Source organism: Pongo abelii, chromosome 12 (genome assembly GCF_028885655.2).
Source record: "Pongo abelii isolate AG06213 chromosome 12, NHGRI_mPonAbe1-v2.0_pri, whole genome shotgun sequence".
NCBI classification, from domain to species: domain Eukaryota; kingdom Metazoa; phylum Chordata; class Mammalia; order Primates; family Hominidae; genus Pongo; species Pongo abelii.
The window spans coordinates 58118266-58138930 of NC_071997.2; the positions used below are offsets into that span (position 1 = coordinate 58118266).

Genomic DNA, 20665 nt, shown 5'->3' on the forward strand with positions numbered 1-20665 from the left:
GAGGTGGGGTAGGCGGGCAAGGCGGGCGCCGAGGTTTGCAAGGGCTCGCAGCGGCCAGAAACCCGGCTCCGAGCGGCGGCGGCCCGGCTTCCGCTGCCCGTGAGCTAAGGACGGTTCGCTCCCTCTCGCCAGCTCCGAATCCTGATCCAGGCGGGGGCCAGAGGCCCCTCGCCTCCCCTCTGAGGACCGAAGATGAGCTTCCTCTTGTGAGTGGGGCCGGGCCGCGGGCGCCGGGGCTGCGGGCCGAGGTTGTTGGGGAGGCCTCCCCGGACCTGAGGCGAGGGCTGGGCCTGGGGGTCGGGGCGGGGGCGGGGTAGCTAGCGTTTGTTTTGCCTCTATTCGGGTCCGCGGGGGAGGCCGAGATGTTGGGAGAGGCCGACAGAGATGAAGATCGAGGTAAAGGAAACGGAGCATGAAGGCTCGGGAGTAGAAAGGCCCCGGGGCCGTCGCGCCTCCCAACTTTTCCGCCCGAGCGCCCCCGAGGGCGGGGAGACGATCTGGGGGCGGAGCCGCGAGCCCCCAGTTTCTCTCGTCTCGAGCCTCTAGAAACCGTCCTTGCCGACTTAACTCGTTGCTCGGTTATAGGTCCAGTTTTATTATTGTAGGTGTTAAATGCCGCCCCAGGAGAATGTGCGTTGCCGCAGTTTGAGAAGCTTGAAGTTAAGATGCTGGCCTTGGAGTCGGATCGTTCTGTCCAATTCTGATTCTGCCCACTTACTGACTTTGATTTTAACCAACTTCTCTTGTCCTCGGTAGAATCGTGTGTTTTTAATCATTATGTAATATAGCATACAGCATTATTACATAGTACATTGCAGTATTATAATAAATAATTTGGAAAGTTAAAACAAATTCATAGTCCCATTACAGAAACACAATATTACCATTTTAGTGCACTACAGCAATTAACTTGATAGGCATACCTTAGAATCTCATTTTAGAGATAATGTCTGAGCCCAACCAAACAAGGCTAAAATGAAAAAGCTTGTAGATTCCCTAATGATTCTTATGCACATTAAGGTCTGAGAAGCATTGCTCTGGCACAGTATTTTTTATTCACAGGTGGCTCTCTCTACCTTGTATATTGCTTAAATGTGTGTTTTGTGATTGAATAATTATCCAATTTTAGTTATGGATGTAATCCACATGCTTGACATTTTATTAAATATAATATAAAAACACTATATAGTTGTTTTTTTTTTATTTTTTATAACCAGAGTTTACCTACTTTATTGTGAGAAACTGGGATTCCTTCCAGTATTTACTATTATAAAATACCACTACTCAGAATATGTTTATCTGCGTCTCATTTTCCCTCCTTTGGGTTATTCTCGTAAATGAATGGTCTCTAAAATACGATTACCTTGTCAAAAAGCCTGTATGATTTAGATTTAATTTCCATATTAATAGAAGTATTCCTTCCTCCTCCACTTTTTTCTTACGAGTTGATATTTAGTTAGTGAATGCAGTTGCTTTGTGGACCTTAATACGAGACTTCTTCTTTTTTTTTATTTTTTGAGACGGAGTTTCGCTCTGTCTCCCAGGCTAGAGTGCAATGGCACGGTCTCGGCTCACTGCAACCTCTGCCTCCCGGGTTCAAGCGACCCTCCTGCCTCAGACTCCCGAGTAGCTGGGATTACAGGCGCCAGCCACCACACCTGGCTCATGTTTGTATTTTTAGCGGAGACTGGGTTTCCTCATGTTGGCCAGGCTGGTCTCGAACTCCTGACCTCTGATAATCCACTCCCGCACCCAGCCGAGACTTTCTTTTTTTAAAACTTGGTCTTCTTGATGGACGCTTGAGTTGTTCCCGCTTTTTGGCCATTATGAATAACGCTGCTGTGAACATATGTGACAGGTTTTTGTGGGGATGTATGTGTTCATATCTCTTGGGTATATACTTAGGAGCAGAATTGCTGGCTTATGTGGTAACTATGTTTAACCTTTTGAGGAACTGCCAAACTTCAAAGTGCTGCACCATTTTACATTCCCATAAGCACTCTATGAGGAGTCCAATTTCCCCACACCTCTCATAGCACTTGTTAATTTTCTTTTTTTTAATAGCCACCCTAAGTGGATATGGAGTGGTATCTCCTGATTTTGATTTGCATTTCCCTAATGACTAATAATGTTCAGCATTTTTTTCGTGTACTTATTGGTCATTTGTATATATTCCTTGGAGTAAAGTCTATTCAGATCTTTTGCCTGTTTTTTGTTTGTTTGTTTGTTTGTTTGTTTTTGAGACGGAGTCTCGCTGTCGCCCAGGCTGGAGTGCAGTGGTGCAGTCTCGGCTCACTGCAAGCTCCGCCTCCCGGGTTCACGCCATTCTCCTGCCTCAGCATCCCAAGTAGCTGAGACTACAGGCGTCCACCACCATGCCTGGCTAATATTTTGTGTTTTTAGTAGAGACGGGGTTTCACCGTGTTAGCCAAGATGGTCTCAATGTCCTGACCTAGTGATCTGCCCACCTCGGCCTCCCAAAGTGCAGGGATTACAGGACTGCGCCCGGCCTTGCCTGTTTTTAAATTGGGCTGTCTTTTTGTTTTTGAGTTTGTAAGAGTTCTTCATACATTCTAGATACAAGTCCTTATCACATCTATGATTTGTAAATATTTTCTTCCCTGTTCAATATAGTTTTTTTAATCATGTTAAAAACTTTTCAGATTTGATTTTTAGTGTGTTTTCATCATTCTTTTTTACTTACTTTTTTTTTTTTTTTTTGAGACGGGGTCTCACTCTTTTGCCTAGGCTGGAGTGCAGTGGTGCGATCTCAGCTCACTGCAACCTCCGCATCCCGGGTTCAAGCAATTCTCCTGCCTCAGCCTTCCAAGTAGCTGGGATTACAGGCACTTGTCACCACGCCCGGCTAATTTTTTTTTTTTTTTTTTTTGTATTTTTAGTAGATGCGGGGTTTCACCATGTTGGTCAGGGTGGTCTCAAACTCCTGACCTCAAGTGATCCACCCGCCTCGGCCTCCCAGAGTGCTGGGATTACAGGCGTGAGCTACTGCACCCGGCTCTTTTTTACTTCTTAATCAGTCTTATTTAAAATAAGTCCAAATTACTCAGGTAAAGTAAAAGTCCATAGTTCTATTCCATTCCTCTTCCTAGAAGTAATCACCAGTTTTGATGAGTTTAGTTTTTGATATTTTCTACGCATTTACAAAATGGGCTCCTGCTGTACATTTGGTTGTGTATTATGTTTAACCATGTATTAGATCTTTCCCTGTGAATATGTGTACTGTGTCTGGTTTTCTTAACTTCTATACAATATTCCATGATATGGATGTACCATACTTTAATTCAGTCCTCTACTGATAAACTTGAGGATTGCTTCTAGGTTTCTCCCTATTAAAAACAATCTTGGAAAACAAATCCTTATCCATATCTAGAGGAGATATTTAGAAGTAGAACGGATGGCTTGAGGAGCTTTTCAGTGTTAATAGATACTACCATATTGCCCTCCCAAAATTGTATACTTTATACTTTCACCAGTAGTGTATTAAAATACTAGTTTCTCTGTACCCTAGTCCAGTGGTCCCCAACCTTTTTGGCACCAAAGACCAGTTTTGTGGAAGACAATTTTTCCACAGATCTGGTTGGGGAGATGGTTTCTGGATGATTCAAATGCATTATATTGATTGTGCACTTTATTTCTATTATGACATTGGAATATATAATGAAATAATTCTACCACTCATCATAATGTATAATCAATGGGAGCTCTGAGCAACTAGACAGTCCCATCTGGGGGTAATGGGAGAGAGTGACAGATCATCAGGCATTAGATTCTCATAAGGCACATGCAGTTTAGATCCCTTGCATGCACAGTTCACAATAGGGTTCACGCTCCTGTGAGAACCTGATGCCTCTGCTGATAATGACAGGAGGTGGAGCTCAGGTGGTAATGCCACCAATGGGGAACGGCTGTAAATACAGATGAAGCTTTGCTGCTTGCTCACTGCTCATCTCCTGTGGAGTCCAGTCTGTGGCCTTGGGGTTGGGGGCCCCTACCCTAGTCCACATTTAATGTAATCATTTAAACTTTTGACATTCAGATTAGGAAAAAATAAGTCTTACTTTAATTGAACAGTTTTTCACATGCTCATTGATTGTCATACTTCTGAATTGCCTATTCATCTCCTTAGCCTATTTTTCTAAAGGATTGCTTATATTCTTAACAAATTACAGAAGCCCTCTATTACCTAGTTCATCCTTTGCAATATATGTTACAAGTACTTTTATTTGGTTACTTGTCTTTTTGCTCTGTTATGGAAGTTTTAATTGATACTATTTGAAATCTGTCCACTTTTTCTTTGAGGTTTCTGAGTTTTGTGTAGGAAGACTTTATGGATGGTGTGAGATAGGAATAAAAACATTTTTTCCTCAATAACGAGTTGTGCCTGTCTCATTTATTTTCCCTATTATAAACTTAAAGATGTTAGTGTTTCTTTTACTGTGGTTTGCTTTCAAGGCGTCCCAAATATTTTGATATAGAAAACTGGATTTTTTAACGAAACCTCCCTGCACCATTTTCTTTTATCTTCCCCACCCCCTATGCCGCCTTACTATGTTGTCCTGGCTGGTCTCAAACCCCTGGGCTCAAGAAATCCTCCCGCCTGGTCTCTCAAATGGCTGGGATTACAGGTGTGAGCGACTGCACTTGGCCCCACCATTTTCTTTTTTCTTTTCTGGTTTTTTTTTTTTTTTGGGACGGAGTCTCACTCTGTTGCCAAGCTGGAGTGCAGTGGTGCAAGCTTGGCTCACTGCAACCTCCGCCTCCTGGGTTCAAGCCATTCTCCTGCCTCAGCTTCCCAAGTAGCTGGGACTACAGGCATGCGCCACCACGCCCAGCTAATTTTTGTATTTTTTTTTTTTAGTGGAGACGGAGTTTCACCATGTTGGGCAGGATAGTCTCCATCTCTTGACCTCGTGATCCACTGCCTCGGCCTCCCAAAGTGCTGGGATTACAGGTGTGAGCCACTGCACCTAGCCACGGCCCCATCATTTTTTATAGCACTTTGGGAGGCTGAGGCGGGTGGATCACTTGAAGTCAGGAGTTCGAGACCAGCCTGGCAAACATGGCGAAATCCCATCTCTACTAAAAAAAAAAAAAATTAGCTGGGCGTGGTGGTGCATGCCTATAATCCCAGCTACTCGGGAGGCTGAGGCAGGAGAATCGCTTGAACCCAGGAGGTGGAGATTGCAGTGAGCCGAGATTGTGCCACTACATTCCAGCCTGGGTGACAGAGTAAGACTACATCTCAAAAAAAAAAAAAAACCCCGAAATTGAGGCCAAAAGAAGGTTCAGTTTCTCAAGAAGACACAGTTAGTGTCAGATCAAAAACTGAAATCCAGGATCTTTCTCTGTACCAGACTTCTTTAGAGGGCATTGTAAAATTGCCTTATTTGTGGAATTGTGCTGCTAATCTTGCTTTTACGTGCAGGGGAAAAAAAGCATTCTCGTATTGTGATCATCATTTTCCTATCTTGGCATTTTTCAGAGAGTGTTTTCTTTTTCTTTTTTTTTTTTTTTTTTGAGACTGAGTCTTGCTCTGTTGCCTGGGCTGGAGTGCAGTGATGCGATTTCAGCTTACCTGCAACCTCTGCCTCCCAGGTTCAAGCCATTCTCCTGCCTCAGCCTCCCAAGTAGCTGGGACTACAGGTGTGCACCACCATGCTTGGCTAATTTTTGTATTTTTAGTAGACGTGTGGGTTCACCATGTTGGTCAGGCTGGTCTCGAACTCCTGACGTCAGGTGATCCCAAAGTGCTGGGATTACAGGCATGAGCCACTGTGCCTAGCCCAGAGGGTATTTTTTATTTTATTTTTACAGGCTACTTTATATACCTTAAATTATGTTGTTCTACCTGTTCTACTTCCAGTCTTAAAAATTCATATACTTGCACTTTTAATCTTACAGCAGCAGCCGCTCTTCTAAAACATTCAAACCAAAGAAGAATATCCCTGAAGGATCTCATCAGTACGAACTCTTAAAACATGCAGAAGCAACTCTAGGAAGTGGGAATCTGAGACAAGCTGTTATGTTGCCTGAGGGAGAGGATCTCAATGAATGGATTGCTGTAAACAGTAAGTTTTAAAATGCAACTTTGCTGTTTTATAGAAAGGTTTTGCTAAAATCTCTTTGTTAATGAATTTTCTTTTACAGATAGAACTGTTTTAATATAACAAATTATCTGTAAAGAAACATTAAGTACAAATACATCCAAAGCTGTGTTGCTCTTTTCAGAGTACTAGGTGGTAGTTTGTGAGGTTGAGTAGAGGGAGCTGAGGAGAAATGATGAGTGCTTTTGGGCAATTTCTGAGGAGAATAGTATGAAAAGCTGAGTGAGGTCAGATAAAAGATTGATAAATGAAAAGATTATGCCTGTTGTGGTCTGTGACTTTGTAGCAAATCCATCTATACAGTTTTACTTCCACTCCCAGCAGTACTCATCAGCCTGCATATCCAGAAAAGTTAATTGCAGTTCATATGGACAGTTAATTGTTGTGACTTAGAGTGGCAGAGGGAATTGAGAGATTGGGAGAAAATGGAGGGATCTGAGCTGAAAGTCACTTTAAGTTCAAGAGAACAAGGGCATGACATGGGACAATATGCTAAGGCTAGAGATTTGAATGTGAGAGTCTCTCATTTCTGAGATGAGATCATTTCTGGGTAATAAAGTTTAAATTAGAGATTTCAGATGTTCCCGGAATAAAAAGTTTAAATAAAAAGTTTAAAACTTTTTATTTATTTATTTTTGAGATGGAGTCTGTTTTGAGACGGAGTCTTGCTCTGTCACCCAGGCTAGAGTGCAGTGGCTCAATCTTGGCTCCCTGCAACCTCCACCTCCTAGGTTCAAGCCATTCTCCTGTCTCAGTCTCCTGAGTAGCTGGGATTACAGGCACACGCCACCGTACCCAGCTAATTTTTTATATTTTAGTAAAGATGAGGTTTCACCGCGTTGCCCAGGCTGGTCTTGAACTCCTGAGCTCAGGCAATCTGCCTGCTTTGGCCTCCCAAAGTGCTAGGATTACAGGCATGAGCCACCACGCCCAGCCTAAAACTTTTTAATGGAAAATTTCAAACATACAAAAGTAGAGAGACTAAGTGCAGTGAATTCCAGGTATTCATTCCATTACCCAGCTCCAACAAATATCAGTTTGTGACCAATTCTTCTTCTTCTATATGTCACCCTGATTATTTTAAGCAAATCCCAGACATGATGTTTTATCTATAAATATTTCAGTAAGGTATGTCTAAAAGACAAGAACTTGTAAAGATAGTGACAATGCCATCATCCTTTAACTTATCAAATATCTGGTCAGTGCTCACACACATTTTTCATGACTGTCCCATAAATGTTTCTTTTTTTTTTTTTTTGAGATGGAGTCTTGCTCTGTCACCCAAGCTGGAGTGCGGTGGCGAGATCTCGGCTTACTGCAACCTCCACCTCCACCTCCCGGGTTTAAGCGATTCTCCTGTCTCAGCCTCCCGAGTAGCTGGGATTACAGGTGCCTGCCACCACGCCCGGCTAATTTTTGTATTTTTAGTAGAGAGGAGGTTTTGCCATGTTGGCCAGGCTGGTCTCGAACTCCCGACCTCAAGTGATCTGCCTGCCTCAGCCTCCTAAAGTGCTGGGATTACAGGTGTGAGCCACCGCACCTGGCCAAATGTTTTCTTTTTAAAATTTTTTTGCGTTAAAAATTTATGCTTTGTTTAAATCAGGATCCAAAGAGGCCTGTGTGTATGCTTCTTGAATCTCTTTTTTTTTCTTCAGAGATGGCGTCTTGCTTTGTTGCCCAGGCTGGAGTGCAGTGACACGATCATAGCTCACTGCAGCCTCAACTTCTGGGCTCGAGTGATCCTCCCACCTCACCCTTCCGAGTAGCTGGGACTACAGGCTCACACCACCATACCCTGCTAATTTTTTTTTTTTTTTTTTGAGACAGAGTCTTGCTCTGTCGCACAGGCTGGCGCGATCTCAGCTCACTGCAACCTCCTCCTCCTGTGTTCAAGCAATTCTTCTGCCTCAGCCTCCTGAGTAGCTGGGATTACAGGTGCCCACCACCACACCTGGCTAATTTTTCTATTTTTAGTAGAGACGAGATTTTGCCATGTTAGCCAGGCTGGTCTCGAACTCCTGACTTGAGGTAATCCACCTAACATGGCCTCCCAAAGTGCTGAAAAAAACCCAGCCAAAAAAAAACCCTTTTTAAAAAACTTTATTCAGGGCCGGGCGTGGTGGCTCCTGCCTGTAATCCCAGCACTTTGGGAGGCCGAGGCAGGCGGATCACGAGGTCAGGAGATCGAGACCATCCTGGCCAACATGGTGAAACCCCATCTCTACTAAAAATACAAAAATTAGCTGGGTGTGGTGGCGCGCACCTGTAGTCCCAGCTACTTGGAGGCTGAGGCAGGAGAATCACTTCCCGGGAGGTGGAGGTTGCAGTGAGCTGAGATTGTGCCACTGCACTATAGCCTGGGCGACAGAGCGAGACTCCATCTTAAAAAACACACACACACAAAAACAAACAAACAAAACTTTATTCAGATTATCATCTGTTATTCTGAAGGCATTTATTGACCTTCAGCCTTAGATTTTTCTTTGAGACTTAACTGCTGTAGATCAGCAGTTCTCAAATTTTTTGGTCTCAGATCCACTTATCCTCTTAAAAAATTATTGATTCCCATAAATATGTACCATTCTGTGTTAATTAAAAAAGTAAAATACAAGCTGGGCGTGGTGGCTCACGTCTGTAATCCCAGCATTTTGGGAGGCTGAGGTTGGCAGATCACTTGAGGTCAGGAGTTCGAGACCAGCCTAGGCAACATGGCGAAACACCGTCTCTACTAAAAATACAAAAATTAGCTGGGTGTGGTGGCACACACCTGTAATCCCAGCTACTCAGGAGGCTGAGGCAGAAGAATTGCTTGAACCTGGGAGACGGGGGTTGCAGTGAGTCGAGATCGTGCCACTGCACTCCAGCCTGGGGGACAGAGTGAGACCCAGTTGGGGGAAAAATAAAAGGTAAAATACAAAAAATACAAAAAAATTATTGAGAACCCCAAAGAGCTTTTAATTATATTGGGTATATCTAGTGATACTCTGTTAGAAATTAAAACTGAGAAGATGTAAATACTTATTTTTATTTTTTATTTTCTCTTGAGACAGTATGGCCCTGTCGCCCAGGCTGGAGTGCAGTGTCACGATCTTGGCTCACTGCAGCCGCCTCCTGGCTTCAAGCAGTTCTCCCACCTCAGTCTCCAGAGTAGCTGGGATTACAGGCATGTGCTACCATGCCCGGCTAATTTTTGTATTTTCAGTAGAGACGGGGTTTTGGCATGTTGGCCAGGTTGATCTTGAACTCCTGGCCTCAAGTGATCCGCCTGCCTCATCCTCCCAAAGTGCTGGGATTACAGGCGTGAGCCACTGCACCCGGCCCAAATTCATTTTAAAATAACAATAATAAACCCATTACATGTTAACATAAATATGTTTTTATGAAAAATGACTATTTTCCATAACAAATTTTAGTGAGAAGTATGGCATTGTTTTATATTTTTGCAAATCTTATTTAATGTCTGGCTTAATAGACACCTGGATTCTTATATCCGTTTCTGTATTCAGTCTGTTGTGATATTACACATCATGGAGCCTCTGGAAAACACCATTGTGCCCTCTTGAGAGAATAAGAGTGAAAAGAACAATTAAAATGGTTTGACCTTACAGATCCTCCCTCAGATAGGGGATTCCTGGACCACATTTTGAGAATAGCTCTTCTAGACCAAACCAACTTCCACCTGGGCGTATTTTTTCTTTTGAGTGAATATTGAATACCTAAGTGTTACTTTCTTAGAAACATGACTAAGAGGAAGATTTATAAGTGAGGGAGTTTTGTATAAAATTCCTTTTACAAGATAGCATTTTTTAAAAATCTATTTTTTTTTAAGAAACTTGGAAAATCCCTAGTTGTTTTTAGGTACTTCTTTAGACAGGAGACTAAAACTTTTTATTTACTTGTTTTTTTGAGACAGCGTTGTCCAGGCTGGAGTGCAGTGGTACCCTCACAGCTCACTGCCTTGAACTCCTAGGACCTTGAACTCCTAGGCTCAAGGGATCCTTCCATTTCAGTGTCCTGAGTAGCTGGGACTACGGGCGTGTGCCACCATGCCTAACTAATTTTTAAAAATTTTCAGTAGAGACCGGGGTCTAGCTGTGTTGCCCAGACTGGTCTCAGATCCTGGCCTCTTAAAGTGCTGTGATTATAGGCGTGAGTCACTGCACCTAGCCTAAAACATTTTTTAAAACTTTCCAAGGCTTATGTGGTTCTCTTTGCATAGAGAATACTCACTCAGTAAAGTTTATTTACTCACCCCCTTCCTCTTCCATTTTATTCTGGATCTAGCTGAAGCTCCTTGAGGAAGTACCCCCTGACTACTTCCAACTCTTCATGACTTTGCCTTTTCTCTGTAGCATTTATCGTTGGCCTTTGGATCCTGTCTTCTTATATCTTGTACTATTATTGCTATTTTTATTTTGAGACAGTGTCTCTGTCACCCAGGCTGGAGTGCAGTAGCGCCATCACAGCTCATGGCAACCTCAACCTCCTGGGCTCAAGCAGTCCTCTCGCCTCAGCCTCCTACATAGCTGGGACTATAGGTGCGCACCACCACGCCTGGCTAATTTTTAAAAAATTTCTGTAGAGATGGAATCTCACTCTGTTGCCCAGGCTGGTCTTGAATTCCTGGGCTCAACCAGTCCTCCCACCTCAGCCTCCCAAAGTGCTGGGATTACAGGCATGAGCCACCATGCCTGGCCATATCTTATATTATTCATCTCTTTTAATTTTTTTTTTTTTTTTTTTTTTTTTTTTTTACATACACACATATATATATTTATTGATAAATACTCATTATAAAGGAGTCAAGAAATGCAATATGAAGAAAATCACTCCAAATCTCTCCACCTCAAACTAATGATGATTAACATCAACTGAACATTATTCTGGACAAGTGCTGTCTGATAGAACTTTCTGTGGTGATGGAAATGTTTTCTGTGCTGTCAATTGTAGTAACTACTAGCTACATATGTTTACTGAGCACTTGCAATGTGGCTAGTGAAACTGAAGAGCTGAATTTTTTATTTCTATTTTTAGTTTATGTGTTTATTTTTATTTATTTATTTTTTTTGAGACAGAGTTTCACTCTTGTTGCCCAGACTGGAGTGCAGTGGAGCAATCTTGGCTCTTTGCAACTTCCACCTCCTGGATTCAAGAGATTCTCCTGTCTCAGCCTCCCGAGGAGCTGGGACTACAGGCGTCCACCAACACCCCTGGCTAATTTTTGTATTTTTAGCAGAGATGGGATTTTGCCATGTTGGCCAGGTTGGTCTCGAACTCCTGACCTCAGGTGATTTCTATGCCTTGGTATTTTTATTTATTTTTTTTATTTTTTTATTTTATTTTTTTTTGATGTAACCAAGTTGGGTTTATTTTAGAAGCACAGATTGGCTTCACATTTTTATTTTTTTTTTTATTTTTTTTTTATTTTTTATTTTTATTTTTTATTTCTGAAGTATTTATTGATCATTCTTGGGTGTTTCTCGGAGAGGGGGATATGGCAGGGTCATAGGATAATAGTGGAGAGAAGGTCAGGAGATAAACACATGAACAAAGGTCTCTGGTTTTCCTAGGCAGAGGACCCTGTGGCCTTCCGCAGTGTTTGTGCCCCTGAGTACTTGAGATTAGGGAGTGGTGATGACTCTTAAAGAGCATGCTGCCTTCAAGCATCTGTTTAACAAAGCACATCTTGCACCGCCCTTAATCCATTTAACCCTGAGTTGACACAGCACATGTTTCAGAGAGCAAGGGGCTGGGGGAAAGGCCATAGATCAACAGCATCCCAAGGCAGAAGAATTTCTCCTAGTCAGAACAAAATGGAGTCTCCTATGCCCACCTCTTTCTACACAGACACAGCAACAATCTGATCTCTCCTTCCTTTCCCCACACTTCCTCCCCTTCTCTTCAACAAAACCGCCATCGTCCTCATGGCCCGCTCCCGATGGTCGCTGTCTCTTCGGAGCTGTTGGGTACACCTCCCAGACAGGGCAGCCGGGCAGAGGCGCTCCTCACCTCCCAGACAGGGCGGCTGGGCAGAGGCGCCCCTCAACATCTCTTTTAATTTTGTCCTTTCTGTTAGCTAGAGACTCCAGGGCAAGGGACTTTATCTGAAGTATTTCGTCCTCAGTATACTGTAGACCTCAAAAACAAATGTTTATGATTAATTAATCTTTTAAATGCCTCTGGATACAGCTGGTGCACCTTCTCCCTCACAGTATATTCCACAACACGTTTTGTCTCTTTCCTAACACAAATGGTATTATCTGGTCCAAATTGGTAAACTGTGGATTTTTCATTCCCTTGGATGTAATCATACTGTATATCCAAATGATATAATAGTCATCATTAAGTTAGAATTATCTCCAGTAGCTTATTTTCCTGCTGTTATATGTGAGTGGATCACGAGGTCAAGAGTTCAAGACCAGCCTGGCCAACATGGTGAAACCCTGTCTCTGCTAAAAATACCAAAACAAAATTAGCCAGGCGTGGTGGCATGCACCTGTAATCCCAACTACTCGGGAGGCTGAGGCAGGAGAATTGCTTGAACCCGGGAAACGGAGGTTGCAGTGAGCCAAGATTGCGCCAGCCTGGGCAACAGAGCAAGACTGTTTCAGAGAAAAAAAAAGTGTAGTATACTACAAGTTACAGTATCATTGGATTATTGCATGTCTCAAGGGTTCAGCTAAGAACCTAAATGTATTGTCTGTTTTTCTTTCAACTGAGAGGTCTCATATTTTATGTTTACACAGACATTTTAACACAATTCTATTATCTCTGCAGCTGTGGATTTCTTTAACCAGATCAACATGTTATATGGAACTATTACAGAATTCTGCACTGAAGCAAGCTGTCCAGTCATGTCTGCAGGTCCGAGGTACATATACTGCCTATTATATAGGTGTTTGGATTAGTTTTACTTTATCACCAATTGATATAAATTAAACAGTTAAGATTTGTTAACCGTTTGTGTGAAGGTGATTCAGTTTTATTGGTTCTTGACTACTCACCTGTAAGCTTTTAGTTATTGTGTAATTTTTAAATTTTATTTATTTTGAGACAGAGTCTCGCTCTGTTGCCAGGCTGGATTGCAGTGTGTGATCTTGGCCCACTCACAACCTCTGCCTTCCGGGTTCAAGCGGTTCTCATGCCTCAGCCTCCCGAGTGGCTGGGATTACAGGCCTGCGCCACCACTCCCAGCTAATTTGTGCATTTTTAGTAGAAATGGGGTTTTGCCATGTTCCCCAGGGCTGGTCTCAAACTCCTGGCCTCAAGTGATCTGCCCACCTTGGCCTCGCAAAGTGCTGGGATTAAAGGTGTGAGCCACTGCACCTGGCCAGCTATTAGTTATTATTAAATACTCTAGTATGTGGGTAATCCCTGTTTTCATTTTTATATTGCATCATAGTAAGTCTGAATGTTTTATTATAGGAGTAAACAAATTTGAGTTACGTTTGTCTTGAATTGCAAATATTTTATTTTTTCAGTTTTATTAATAACATTTATGTTTCCTGTTTTTAAGTGAATTTCTTGGAAGAGTTTTTAGTTGATCTTTTAATATTTGATTATCTTTTCTTGTGCTTATTTAGTATTTAAAGCAGCACAATTTAGTAGTAATTATCTGGCTTGAAGATGCTAGATTTAAAAATGTTTTGACTTTAATAAATTTCAAGAAATACTGAAAAAGATGGAACTCTATCACTCATAATATTAAGTCTATCATATGATGGGATTGATGTTTGCTGTGTTTCCTTCCAGTTTCTTTTTTTTTTTTCTTATAATAAATGACTGATTTTATGTGATGATAGATGTTATCAAGATGTTTGCTTCTTGGAAAAGATTGTCCTTTCTGACTTTGCTACAAGTGTAAAGGAAAAAAGATCCCTAATGAGTTTGTAGTCCTATTTTTATTATAATATTTTAGGAAGAATGTTTTTATTTTATATTATATTAAGTTTTATTCCTCAAGCTTTAAAATAAATGAAAATAAACAGGAAAATTAAACTTACCTATGGCTCAAATGCTTTACACAGTGATGTTTTGTATAACTCTTGTTAATCCTTCTAGCTCAGCAAAGGTAAGGGGGGAAAGTATGCATGCCTAATGTATATCTCTAACACCTGGCCCCCAAAACAGAGTTTTATAATCTTGGCTCCATTGATGATGATAAATTGATGACCAAGAATCTCAGAAGAATGTAGTGGATCCATCGGCTCCATACGCAGCCCTCAGCAACCTTCTGCTTTACAGGAATGCAGTTCCTTCGTGTTTCCCAGGGCTGTGTTGTTAATAAAACATCTATCCTGGCATTGCCTCCTGCCACATTATCTCCCTTTTTTCTTCCAGTTATAACCGTCACTTTCAGGATAATTCTATAGGGAACTCACAGTAATCTTCAGTAGAACTTAAGGTGATTTATTAAAGTTAGATGTAACTTCTATTGACAAAATGTGAATGAACCTGTTTTATTTACAGCTTGCACATTTGTTAATATTTTTGAAAAATTTATCAGTAAAACATTTTTCTCTCCAGATATGAATATCATTGGGCAGATGGTACTAATATTAAAAAGCCAATCAAATGTTCTGCACCAAAATACATTGACTATTTGATGACTTGGGTTCAGGATCAGCTTGATGATGAAACTCTTTTTCCTTCTAAGATTGGTGAGTTAACATTGTGGAAGTATTCTTTCTTTTTTTAAAATTTTATTTTATTAATATAAGTAGAGATGGGGGGGTTTGCTATGTTGTCCAGGTTGGTCTCAAACTCCTGGCCTCAAGTAATCCTCCTGCCTTGGCCTCCCACAGTGCTGGGATTACAGGCTTGAGCCACCATATCCAGCCTGTTTCTCTTTTTGAATGATAAATGTGCTCTTTTTAACATTGTTATACTTGTAGAGACTGCCAAATTCTCCTCCAAAAAGTTTGTACCAACATATACTCCCCCCAGCCCTGTTTGTGTTTGCCTGTATTTCTTCACCAACACTGGTTATTACTCATTTTTTAATCTTTCTTAATTTGGTTAAATTTCTGTTTTAATGTACATTTAAAAAATGTTGATGAGATTGAGCATTTTAGCCTTTTTTTTGTTTTATTGATCATTGTGTGTTTTCTGTTTATATCTTTCATCTATTTCTGTGTAAAGGATATTAGCGCTTTGTCATACATGTTGTATATATTTTTCCCCGGGTTACCTTTTGTCTCTTTTTGTTCATGGAGTATTTTTGCTATACACAACCTTACTATTTTGTCCTACTATATCTTTTATGACTTGATTTTAATATAACAATTAGAAAGCTTTTCCCTGCTTCAAGATTATAAAAATATTTATTCATGTTTTCTTTTGTTTTATTTTTTGAGACAGAGTCTCACTCTGTTGCCCAGGCTGGAGTGCAGCGGCACAATCTTGGCTCACTGCAATCTCCACCTCCCAGGTTCAAGCAATTCTCATGCCTCAGTCCCTGGGTAGCTGGGACTACAGGCACATGCCATCACGCCCAGCTAATTTTTGTATTTTTGGTAGAGATGGGGTTTCACCATGCTGGCCAGGCTGGTCTTGAACGCCTGACCTCAAGTGATTTACCTGCCTTGGCATCCCAAAGTGTTGGGATTACAGGCATGAGCCACCACGCCTGGCCAGGAAGATTTTTTTCCCTGAATGCTACATTAATTTTTTTCCAAATGGAAATACTAGTCAGTTTGTCCCATTACCATTTATTAAACACATTTGCCTTTTTTCCCCTGATTATCTTATGCGCACAACAAATTGCCATATATTTTTGCATGTTTTAGTCTCTTTATCTGTTCCTATAGAAATTCCACACATTGGTGACTGTGGCCCTGCATCTGTTAGCATCTTGTAAGGCTGGTCTCCCTTCCTTGCTCTTCTTTTTCAGAGTATTCACAGCTATTCTGGGATATTTGTTTTTCCAAAGAACTTAGAAACATTTTGTCAAGGTAAAAAAAAAAAAAAATTAGATTTTAATTATGACTATATTTAATTTTTATAGATAGGGATTCTTTTTACTGAATCTTCCTAGCCAAGAACAAGATATTGTTCATTTATTCATGTCTTTAGCTTTATTTTCTCTTGTAAAATTCTGTAGTTTATGTCAGTTGTTCAAGTTTCTTAATTTTATTCTAGGGATTTTATGTCTTTTATTGATAATCTGGTTTCCAGCTGGTTATTTAGTATATAGGAAAGCTGTTGGTTTTTATTTTTTAATTTATTTCTAATTTTGTTTGAGACAGGGTCTTACTCTGTTCCCCAGGCTGGAGTGCAGGTGTGTGATCACAGCTCTCTGCAGCCTTGATCTCCTGGGCTCCAGTGATCCTCCCACCTTAGCTTCCCAAGTAGCTGGGACTATAGGCACGCATTGCTACACCTGGCTAATTTTGTTTATTTTTTGTAGAGATGAGGTCTCATTATGTTGCCCAGGCTGGTCTCGAACTCCTGGGCTCAAGCAACCCTTCTTCCTTGGCCTTCCAAAAGTGTTGGAATTACAGGTGTCAGCCACCAGGACTGGCCTAGCTGTTGATTTTTATTTAAATTTTATAATTAACCATCAGACTCTTTTTCTGTTAGTTTTTGTTTGGTTCTCTTGAATTTTTAAAGTATACAACTCTGTCATATTAAGATAGTGTTCATTTTGCCTCTTCCTTTCTGATAATGTATTCTTGTTTTACGCTTATCTGATTGCACTGAGTGGTATTTCAAGTGCAGTGCCGAGTAATGGTGGTGATGGCAGACATCCGTTTCTTGCTTTCTTACTATTATGCAAGCACTTCTAGTATTTCCACAGTAAGCAGAAATCTTGGCTTTTGGTTAGAGATGTATGGATTTTTTAAAAATTATATTAATGAAAAATATCCACCATTTATATTACAAAAATTTTTCTTAACGAGGAATGGCTGTAGAGTTTATCAGATACTTTTCCAGTATCTGTTGCCTATGACCATAAGGTTTTCTCCATTTTTTAATAAAAATATTCTGCTGGAAGAGTATTTGTTAATATTTTGATTAAGAGTTTGGCATCAATGTTCATGGATGAAATCAATCCTTGCCATTTTCAACTTAAGAGTATTTCATGAGCAACGTATTTTTGAATTCCTTTTTGCAGTCTTATAGAGGCTTTTCGGGACAATTTTTTTCCAAGTTGTTACATTTGGTCTGTTTGTTGTTGGTCAGTTTTTCCATTCTGCTATTAAACCTTTTATTTCCTTTCTCACATATATTGACTGTGCTTGAATATGTCTGTTAAATTCAGCTTGGAAAGTGTTTAGATTTAAACAAATTACTTATTTCTTTACTCATTAAAGTCTCTGCTTATGGAAGGTAAATAATTCTTTTGATTTATCCTCTTTTCTCTCTTTTTTTTGGAGACAGGGTCTCACTGTCACCCAGGCTGGAGGGCAGTGGCACAGTCTCGGCTCACTGCAACCTCCACTTCCTGGGTTGAAGCAATTCTCGTACCTCAGCCTCCGAGTAGCTGGGACTACAGGCGCCCACCACCACACCCGGCTAGTTTTTGTAGTTTTTGGTAGAGACAGGGTTTCACCATGTTGGCCAGGCTGGTCTCGAACTCCTGACCTCAAGTGATTCACCCACTTTGGCCTCCCAAAGTGCTGGAATTACAGGCATGAGCCACCATGCCTGGCTTTTTTCTCACTTTCTTGTTCTTAAATAATTCATTCTGATCCACCACCTCTCACTCCCACTCCCCTGCCATTAGGCTGTTATCTACATCTTACTTTTGCCAGTTATTTAGTCTCAGACAGAACTGTTTATCATTAATTTTTTTCTAATATATGCAAATTATTAATATCCTTTTATTAGAAAGATGCCCATTTATACATTCTGATAAAAAAGATGTTTGATTTTGAAATCTACTTTTTTTTTTTGAGACAGAGTCTCACTCTGTTGCCCAGGCTAGAGTGCAGTGGTGCAGTTACAGCTCACTGTAGCCTTGACCTCCCAGGCACAAGTGGTCCTCCTACATCACCCACTTGCGTAGCTGAGACCACAGGCACGTGTGCCACCACGCCCAGCTAATTTTTTAATTTTTTGTAGACACGAGGTCTCACTATGTTGCCCAGGCTGGTCTCAAACTTCTAGGCCCAAGCAATCTTTCTGCTTCAGTCTCCCAAAGAGCTTGAGATTACAGGCATGAGCCACTGCACCTGGCCGGAAATCTGCTTTTTTTTTTTTTTTTTTTGAGGCGGAGTCTTGCTCTGTTGCCCAGGCTGGAGTGCAGTGGCGCGATCTCAGCTCACCGCAAGCTCCGCCTCCCGGGTTCACGCCATTCTCCTGCCTCAGCCTCCTGAGTAGCTGGGACTACAGACGCCGCCACCATGCCTGGCTAATTTTTTGTATTTTTAGTAGAGACGGGGTTTCACCGTGTTAGCCAGGACAGTCTCGATCTCCTGACCTCATGATCTGCCCGCCTTGGCCTCCCAAAGTGCTGGGATTACAGGCATGAGCCACTGCGCCCGGCCGGAAATCTGCTTTTTCAATACATGAATACAAGATCCTGCCCAGGAAAACATGCCTATAAGCTCTAGGATAGTGTCTGAAAAGTCAAGTTAATGAGGAATGGGGTGGTGGTGGGGAATAACCACAAACATCAGCAAAATATACTAAGTTTCAGGTTATTGAGAACTGGCTGGGAAAAAATGCAAGGAAAGAGTGTTTTAAGCCTTTGTTTTCTGAAAGATTGAAAAAAGAATGTGTTTCAAAAGTAGCGTTGTGGAACAGGCCTTTAAGGCCAACTAATGTGTCTTTATTTTTATTTTTATTTTTTGAGATGGAGTCTCACTCTGCCGCCCAGACTGGAGTGCAGTGGCGGCGATCTTGGCTCACTGCAACCTCCACCTCCTGGGTTCCAGCGATTCTTCTGCCTCAGCCATCTGAGAAGCTAGAGTTACAGGCCTTAGCCACCACGTCTGGCTAATTTTTGTATTTTTAGTAGAAACGGTTTCACCATGTTGGTCAGGCTGGTCTCGAACTCCTGACCTGCCTGTCCCTGTTTTCTAATGGACTTTGATATTGTCAGCCAAAATTCTCAGGAATGTAACCAGTTGGATCCCCATCTCCACTGCTTGGAAAGATACCACACTTTACCCCAGTTGTTTTTCTAAAAAAGACATTTTTTTTTTTTTTTTTTTTTTTTGAGATGGAGTCTCTCTCTGTCACCCAGGCTGGAGTGCAGTGGCGCGATATCGGCTCACTGCAACCTCCACCTCCCAGGTTCAAGCAATTCTCTGCCTCAGCCTCCCGAGTAGCTGGGATTACAGTTGCCCGCCACCACCCCCGGCTAATTTTTGTATTTTTAGTAGAGATGGGTTTTCACCATGTTGGCCAAGCTGGTCTCTTTGGCCAGGCTGGTCTTGACCTCCTGACCTCGTGATCTGCCCGCCTCGGCCTCCCAAAGTGCTGGGATTACAGGCGTGAGCCACTGCGCCCGGCTGCCTTTTTATTTTGCTTAGGAGAGTTTCCAGTCCTCATTGAGAGAGTGTGTATGTATGTAATTTCTTCTTTTTTTTCCTAAGGGATGAGGTTTTACCTTGTTGCTCAGGCTTATCTTGAACTCATGAGCTCAGGCAATCTGTCCACTACAGCCTCTCAACGTGCTGGATTACAGGCACGAGCCACCACACCGAGCCAGTGTAATTTCTTTAGAGTTACAAATTACAAAGTAAAAATATTTATAATCAAAATACTTACTCTTGTTGCATTTAATTTCAGAAAGAAACTCTCTAATATTAAAGAACTAAATCCCCGTACTTTGGGAGGCCAAGGCAGGCAGATCACTTGAGGCCAGGAATTCGAGACCAGGCTGGCCAACATGGCAAAAACCCATCTCTACTAAAAATACAAAAATCAGCCAGGCGTAGTAGTGCACGCCTGTAGTCCCAGCTACTTTGGAGGCTGAGGTGGGCAGATTGCTTGAGCCTGGGAGGTGGAGGTTACAATGAACCATGATCATGCTACTGAACTCCAGCCTGGGTGACAGAGTGAGATTCGGTCTCTGGAAAAAAAAAACAAAAACTAAAACTGCAGGATTTTTGAACTCTGATTCAGCAGCATCTTACATAATTTGATACCTGTGCCTAAGGCAGTCAGAAAAAAGTGTGGTACTTTGTGAGGATTTGGGATTGGGTTTTCATTTCCTTGGCTTTAAAAAATATATACAGAGGTAGGTTTGTGTGTATTTATGAATGTGTGCTTATATATTGCAGGTGCTCATGGCAGTGTGTAAACTTTCTGCTGTTAGGCTGGGCATGCCTGTAATCCTAGCACTTTAAGAGGTTGAGGCGGGCAGATTGCTTGAGCTCAGGAGTTCAAGACCAGCCTGGGCAACATGGCGAAACCCCATCTCTACAAAAAATACAAAAAATTAGCTGGGCGTGGTGGCGTGTACCTGTAGTTCAGGTTATTTGGGGGGCCAAGGTGGGAGGATCACCTGAGCCCAGGGGGTCGAGGCTGCAGTGAGCTGAGATTGCACCACTGCCTGAGTGACAAAGTGAGACCCTATCACAAACAAA

The 20665-nt window shown here is 41.7% G+C and overlaps 1 protein-coding gene across 2 annotated transcripts in view; it reads left to right on the top strand.

Moving 5' to 3' along the window:
- MOB1A (MOB kinase activator 1A) overlaps positions 1–20665 on the top strand; it is a 27375-nt gene continuing 6710 nt past the window's right edge. The window contains 4 exon segments of one of the 2 annotated variants that reach the window (NM_001132280.1): positions 1–206; positions 5923–6089; positions 12903–12996; positions 14652–14785. In NM_001132280.1, coding sequence (NP_001125752.1) covers positions 193–206; positions 5923–6089; positions 12903–12996; positions 14652–14785 — 409 coding nt within the window. In that variant the 5' untranslated portion in view covers positions 1–192. 2 annotated transcript variants of the gene reach the window in all.